This window comes from Acanthisitta chloris, unplaced genomic scaffold (genome assembly GCF_000695815.1).
Source record: "Acanthisitta chloris isolate BGI_N310 unplaced genomic scaffold, ASM69581v1 scaffold23172, whole genome shotgun sequence".
Taxonomy (NCBI): domain Eukaryota; kingdom Metazoa; phylum Chordata; class Aves; order Passeriformes; family Acanthisittidae; genus Acanthisitta; species Acanthisitta chloris.
This window is the reverse complement of record NW_008660225.1, coordinates 1-7556: the sequence shown is the minus strand read 5'-3', so window position 1 is coordinate 7556 and position 7556 is coordinate 1. Positions and strand designations below refer to the sequence as shown.

Genomic DNA, 7556 nt, shown 5'->3' with positions numbered 1-7556 from the left:
CATTCCAGGTCTTCAGCTGCACCTTCGCCTGTAGCTGAGCTATGGGTAATCCCAGCTCCTTAGAAAAGGAGGAATTATGTGTAGTCATGGAATCACTTCAGAAAAACACACACCAAAATCATCCTGCAGTGCTCCTGACAGTCACATCAACCCACATCTCAGGCATCTCATCTTCCCCACACCTGAGATTCACTCAAAACACTTCCCTTCCTATTTTCCACAGCACAAGGAGAACAACTCCACCAGCAGGTGCAGGTAAAGTTTGGCTAGAAACACAGCTGGCAGGAAAACAGAACTCCATCATCTGCCCAACAACAGCACAAGGTCACTGCAAGATGAGGAAGAGGCACACTCTGATGTGGGAAAGCTTGTTCAGCTTTCCAGAGAAACACCGGAGAACAGACATGTCCTGATGGCAGGATGCCAGCAGGAAACATGTTCCCCAAAGGTGCTAAAAACTTGTTTCCCCCCCTCACATCAATTGCACAAGACCTTGGGGGAGCTGCTCACACAGTTTCAGGCTGCCCTGGGTGGGGGTTGAGAGTAATTCATAAATCTCTGCCTGAGCTATGCAAGATCAACCTCCCTGCAGCATTTCTGGCAGTGCTCTCCTGTCACACTCCTAAATCTTGGAAACAGGTCGCCAGTCACAGGTCAGGAGGAAGAGATGCTCCTATGATGTGTAATACAGGCTTTGCTACATTCTCTTGCTCTGTCATGACTGCTGGCAACTGTGTTTCAAAATGCTGAACAAGCCACAGCAAGTTTGAAGAAAATAGAAGCCTAAGAGGGTATTTTCCCATCAGTGTCAAACAGGTTCAATAGGAATGAGCCAGGAACTTCAAAAAAGACATGGAGAAAGGTCTGTGGAGTACCAGTACCATAAAGGAGCTGTGACTGGATAAGGAGTGATGGTTTTAACCTGCCAGAGGATAGGGTTGGATGGGATATTGGGAAGAAATTCTTCCCTGTGAGGGTGCTGAGCCACTAGCACAGGTCACCCAGAGCAGCTGTGGCTCCTTCATCCTTGAGAGTGTTCAAAGCCAGGATGGACAGGACTTGGAGCAACCTGGGCTAGTGCAAAGTGTCCCCATGGCAGAGAGGTGGAACGAGCTGAGCTTTAGGGTCCCTTCCAAACCTTTCTGTGATTCCACAGACAGGACACACATACCTTGGGGCAGGTCCTTGTGCAATTCATGATGGTGTGACAGCGGTAGAGAGAAAAGGGATCCTGCAGCTGGGCCAGACGCTCCTCTGTGTAGTCATCCCTGGAGTCGATCATCCAGCGATAGGCCTGGAAGTCATGACATGTCACACACCCCAAAACCTTCACGGTGCTGTCACCAGCATGAGGTTCCAAAAAACAACACCTAACTCAAGAATTCTGGGCCAGGATGTGTAATACTAGCCACAAATATTTGTGCTGAGCAGTGCCAGGTGACGAGGGGACACATCCTTACCTGCATCAGGACTGCAGGGCCCAGGTACTTGTCCCCATTCCACCAGTAACTGGGACAGCTGGTGCTGCAGCAGGCACACAGGATGCACTCGTAGAGCCCGTCCTGCATGGTGGGGGGGAGACCACAGGCAAGTCACTGCACAAACTCATGACAAAGCTTTTTCTTTTTTTTTTTTTTCCAGAGGGGATTTACAGCACCGTGTGCTTCCCTCAGCGTTTTCCCCTCTAGTGACTTGCCACAACAGAGTGGCCCCAAAAACCTTATGTTGAGGAAGTGCTGCTGGAGGAGAGCAATTCCTTCATGCAGGCCTGGAACAAGTCACATGCAATCCTTCCAGCTCCACCCAAGACCCCCAACTCAGGGCCAGGAGTTGGACCACCATGATCCCTGTGGGTTCCTTCCAGCTCGGGGCACTCCATGGTTCTATAACCCATCTAACAAACCAGGGTTTGTGGCAACAGGGAGAAGCATGAGCTGAAGAAAAATGTGACAGCTGTTTGATTTTCCTGCATTCCTTCCTTCTTTCAGCCTATCCCAGGGAGGGAAAGAACAGATATGTCACCAATTAACAGTTCAAGGCTGTGTTGCAGTAGAGAAGAAAGAGCAAAGTCTGCCCAACAGCCTGAGGGAGAGCTCAGGGTTTAGCAAGTGCTTGAGGACATCCCCAGGCACTCACTGAACAGCAACAGTGCCAGGATTGAGCCATATCACATTTGTATAAAGTCTTTTTCTTTCAGGCACAAAGTTAGTCCTCCATGGAAGTGACATGGGCAGAAGACAAACTCTGAGGAGCAGAGGATCTCCCAAGTCTCCCAGTAGCTCAACCAACTCCTCAGGCTAAAGGACAGTATAACTCAACTTAATTTATGTATCTGAAAGTTGTCTGGGGACAAAAAGTCTCATTAAATTTAGTTTGCAAAGATACCTGATGCCAGAACTCCTGCAAGTTTGTTAACAACCCTTTCAGAAAGACTTAGCAAAGCTACACAGAGTAACCTTCTCACTCTAAATGTCTTATTTTTAACTACCATGTCAAATGATTCATTTAAAGAAAAAGGTTGGAAGTTCCCAAGTTTCTCCTGTACACAGGCTGTTCTCAAAGGAACAGAAACTTCAGCAATGAGTTCAATCGAATGAAGATTATCAGCTGTGCCAAAGATTGAGGCAACACTGCTGCTTTTAGGCTTCCTTATTTCATAGGATCATAGTATGTTAAGGGGTTGGAATGAAGCTTGGAGATCATCCAGTGCCAACCCCCTGCCCTGGGCAGGGACACCTCCCACCAGAGCAGGATGCTCAAGGCTTTAGCCAAACTGAACACTGCTTTATACTGGAAATTTCTACTGGAATGAGAAAATTATCTCAAGGGAAGGGCATGTCCCTTTAGTCATTACACATGGATCAGATAATGCTGGGAAGTGATGCAGGAGAACTGTTGCCCTTGGATAGAGATTCCTTCAGCCTGTACAACCCTGTGGTTGTTCAGATGTCACAGGCACATGGTGCTCCTGACATCTGGGGCACACCACTGGGCTATTATGGGGTGTCAGCTCCATTGAGTGGGATACTTCCAAATATCTCTGCAGCTCAGGTGTTTTCCCTGAATCCCCTTTAATCAACCTCTCTTTGCTGTTCATATCAGGAGTTTCATACTGTGAGTGAGGCACAGGTTGCCCAGGGAGGCTGTGGCTGCCCCAACCCTGGCAGTGTTCACAGCCAGGTTGGCTAAAGCCTTGAGCAACCTGCTCTGGTGGGAGGTGTCCCTGCCCAGGGCAGGGGGTTGGGGCTGGATGATCTCTAAGCTCCATTCCAACCCCTGAACATTCTAGGATTCCATGACATCCACCTCTCTTTCACCAAAATCCAGGCTGCCTGCCCATATGGTGCCTCCTCAGTGGTGCAGTGACAGGTTGAGCTCTGAACCATGGAGCAATGGATCCACCCAGACAAGTGAGAGGCAAAGAAACTGCTGATTTACTGACACAGCGGAAAACTTCCCCACACTCTCAGCTTTTTAAGAAGCTATTATGTCCCAGCTGTACCTCAGACACCCTTCAGCTTCCTCAAAAAAATCTCAAAATAACCCTCTGCTCCAGACAGACACCCAAACGCTTGCACTCATGCTTGTGTCTCTACATCCAAAAGAGTTTGGCTTTTGCCATTAGCTTTTTGGGCTGTAAACCCCAGCAAGCAGCAGCATGAGAACACTGCTCTGCAGGCTAGACAGACAGACAGACAGACAGAGCCCACAGCCTGCGTGCCGGAATAACCCGCTGGGCCTTATCTCCATTGCAATATTACAAGCCTGGAGCCTGCAGAGTGTTTGCCCAAACACCCAGTTTCACTGTGCAGACAGGGGAAATGAGATCAGAGCTCTCATCACAACCACAACAGCAGCTCATTAGCCAAGGTTGCCCCCAGCCATGCAGCTCTGCCATGGTGCTGCGTTTTAGGAGCCGATGCCACTCATGCCGGTGGCACCTTGGTCACCATCAAAAGGACCAGGAGCTGCTGTGTGTTAACATTTCACTCTGGGCTTATCTGGAAGGGATTTCAACAGTAGAAAAGAAGCAGTGACCAGTTTCTGACGGTCTTCTATGGACTGCAGGTACTGCTGCTTGCCCTCTTTTGATCCATCCTTCTTCTTCAGGTAAGGCTCAATGGATTTGTACTGTGCATAGAAGTTACTCAAGTCCTAGGAGTCAAAAAGCAAAGAGGTCATGTTTATTAAGCTGAATTTCATAGAATATCCTGAGCTGGAAGAGATCCACAAGGATCATCACTCCAACTCTTGGCCCTACACCTCAATAATCCCACCATGAGCATTGTCCAAACACTCCTGGAGCTCTGTCAGCCTTGGGGCTGTGACCACTGCCCTGGGGAGCTGTTCAGTGCCCAAACACCTCTGGGGGAAGAACCTTTGCCTGATATAAAAGTGTGTCATGGGGTTGGAATGGAGCTTAGAGATCATCCAGCCCCAACCCCCTGCCCTGGGCAGGGACACCTCCCACCAGAGCAGGTTGCTCAAGGCTTGAGCCAACCTGGCTTTGAACCCTGCCAGGGTTGGGGCAGCCACAGCCTCCACTTAAACCTTTTCCAGTGCCCAACCACCCTCTGGGGAAGAACCTTCTCCTAATATCCACCTAAACCTTCCCTAACACAGCTTCATACCAAATTTATGCATGAGAGCTCAAAAACATGCCACTACTCCAACAGAAGGTGACATTTCCTACCTCAACCTGCCACATTCCTGCAAGCGAGGACAGATTTAGTCACAGCTGCAAAGCTCAGACCCACCCAAAACACACCAGCACGAGTAACACATGAAATGTGAGACCTGATCTTGCTGGCACCTCCCAACGTCATCCTTCCCACCCCACACTGCCTGGAACAGTGTCACCTGTGGTCACAAGCTGCCAGAGGCTGATACTCACCGGGACGAGGTCCTTCACCACATACATGTGGGGCAGAGGGTAGATTTTTGTGACCTTGTTCACATCAGTGTCAATTTTTTTGATACAGGCCAGGGTGTTCCCACCAGCAATGTTCATAGCACAGGAGCCACAGATGCCTGAGTGGGAGAGAAAAAGAGTAAAAAGTGTTAAATTTACTCTTTTATCCTACTTTTTGCCTCACACACACCTTTAGGCTCTCCTGAAGAAACTCTGCGTGACAAGAAAAACACCACAAGTTGCCATTGGGCCAAACATGTTGTTACTTAAATAAAGAACAAACAGAGTTGTTGCTTTCATTAAAGCCTAAACACATTTTCCCTGTGAAATTCCTTCCACAGCAGAAAACAAGTGGTTTGGACACCTCATTGCTTTTGCATCATTCATTAGTTTTACCCGTGACTTAGGGAGGGGAAAACATTCAGCTTTGCTCATGGGTTGGGAGCAAAGGTTGTATCGAGGTGAAGCAGCTAAAGCTAAGATTATAGCATGGGAAACAGGTCCATCCTCATCAGTTATAATCCCAGAATAGCTGGGGTTGGATGGGACCTCTGGGGATCATCCAGCCCAAGCCCCTGCCAAGGCAAGGTCACCGAGAGCAGGTGACACAGGAACACATCCAGGTGGGTTTGGAATGTCTCCAGAGGAGATTCCATGCCCTCCCTGTGTAGCTGTTCCAGTGCTCTGCCACCTCCATGGAAAGAAGTTCTTCTTCCTCATGTTAAGGTGGAACTTCTTGTGGTTTAGATTATGGTCACTGCTCCTCACCCTGTCACTGGGCACTATGGAACAGAGTCTGGCACATCCTCTGACACCCCTTGGAGATATTTATATGGACTGATGAGATCTCCTCTCAGTCTTCTCTGGATTACACAGGCCCAGCCTTGCAGTCTCTCCTCATAAGAGAGGAGACAAATGGTTCAAAGCATCCCTGCAGGTCAGGAACATCTCCCCAAATCCCTCAGCCAGGAGATCTTTCAGTGTCTGTGCAGCAGGGCAGAGCAGTGCCACAAGCTGCACTCCCAAAGGTGAGAGGAGACTCTCCAGCGCCAACAGCATATAAATAGCTTAACAAATAGATTAAATGACACCACTAATGATCTGCCAGTAATAAGAGGGATCAGCTGAAGGCCAGGAAAGGCCAAGGTTTACAAGGAAAACCACTGCAGAAGTGTCCCAGACACTTATGGGGTTGGCAGCTCTGGTGTCCAGCTCAGGCCACGGCCCAAAAATGTCATGTTAGAAACAAGATGAATGCTGGAAGGGCAAAACTCTCATTTCAGAGGATTTGACACATCTCAATGACATGAGTCAGAGCAATGTCCCTGACCAGCTCATCCACCTCATGCCTGGCCTGTCCCTCACTGCCAGATTCATCTGGCACTGGAACAAGATTATTCCTCCCACTGGAGAACTGTTACAAGTATTTTCCAGGCAGCTGGAGAGGGAAGCAGGACTGCAGGCACAGGAACACGTAGATGCAACAGGAATGTGTCATCAGGGATATGGCAGAAGAGGGGCAAGAGTGAACCAGCCCATCTTGAAAATCTGTCTTCTCCGAGGAAAGTATTCAGTGCAATGAATTCCAGCTCGGGCATAGTTCAGGCTATCTAAATATCAGACACTGAGAAGAAGGACTCTCTAAGGAGTTCCTCTACTTGCCATGCAGATTCCACAGGAAATGGCTGCGCTGGAGTGTGCTTTTCATTTCCATCCAAGTCCAAACATCTTTAGGCAGCAACTATCCTTAAATCTCTCATACCTCCAAACCCACCTCATTAAATCCAAAGTCATTCCACACAGGAATGTGTTTCACAACTATGTTGCCTTCTTGCATTTCCATAACTCAGCATCCCAACATGACCCATGAATTAGGAGGGTTTTTAATAGGGAAAGTCACCTGGACAGGGAACTTTGAGTGCAGTTACAGCCCTGCTGATTTGTACCTGCATGAGAACCACCCACAACGTCAAACCACCAGTTAGCCTTTTCCTCAATCAATCCCTGAGCTTAGTCAAAGGGCCAAAAAAAAGATTCCTGAAGCTATTCCTAGAAGTCCTAAGTACTCTTCCAGTTACATCCTGCCTTATTTCCACAGCAGCACTGAAACAGCCCCTAGAGCTCATTCCCATTCCACCTCTGCCCCCTCAATTTCACTGTTGGAATTTCTTCTTGGATCTCCCCACGCAGCCCAGCACCGGAGGGCAGCAAGATGAACCAGATTAGGAGACAAACTGGAACAACTGGGATTGTGCAAGGAAATATCAGAGCTGGCAGCTCAGTGTTGTGGGATTACACACTGTGAGGATGAGCTTGAACTTTAATACCTGATTCACTATTTTATACTCACAGATGGAAGAGAAGAGTGAGACCTGAACTCTTCTGGTGGTTACACATAAACTATCTGCAACAAAAACTATTCCAGGCTAGAAAATCCTTACCTTCCCTGCAGGACCTGCGAAAGGTCAGAGTAGAGTCCAATTCATTTTTAATCTTGATCAGAGCATCAAGCACCATAGGTCCACACCTAAAATAGGAACCAAACTCAGTTAACCTTGTACAACCCCCTCAACCTCAGGGCCTGAGCTCTGGCACCTCAACTGAGCAGCACCTAACAGGATTTTAATCTACTACAATGAATACA

At 48.3% G+C, this 7556-nt stretch overlaps 1 protein-coding gene across 1 annotated transcript in view; it reads right to left on the bottom strand.

Annotated features, from left to right (window-relative positions):
- The window catches only part of SDHB (succinate dehydrogenase complex, subunit B, iron sulfur (Ip)), a gene marked incomplete at its 5' end in the record, with an annotated part of 8536 nt that extends 1097 nt beyond the window's left edge, over window positions 1–7439 (bottom strand). Inside the window, 5 exons of the mRNA XM_009069749.1 lie at window positions 1172–1294; window positions 1461–1562; window positions 4039–4155; window positions 4895–5031; window positions 7354–7439. Of these exons, the coding sequence (XP_009067997.1) occupies window positions 1172–1294; window positions 1461–1562; window positions 4039–4155; window positions 4895–5031; window positions 7354–7439 (565 nt within the window). The remainder of the gene's footprint in view (window positions 1–1171; window positions 1295–1460; window positions 1563–4038; window positions 4156–4894; window positions 5032–7353) is intronic.
- Window positions 7440–7556: the final 117 nt, after the last annotated feature.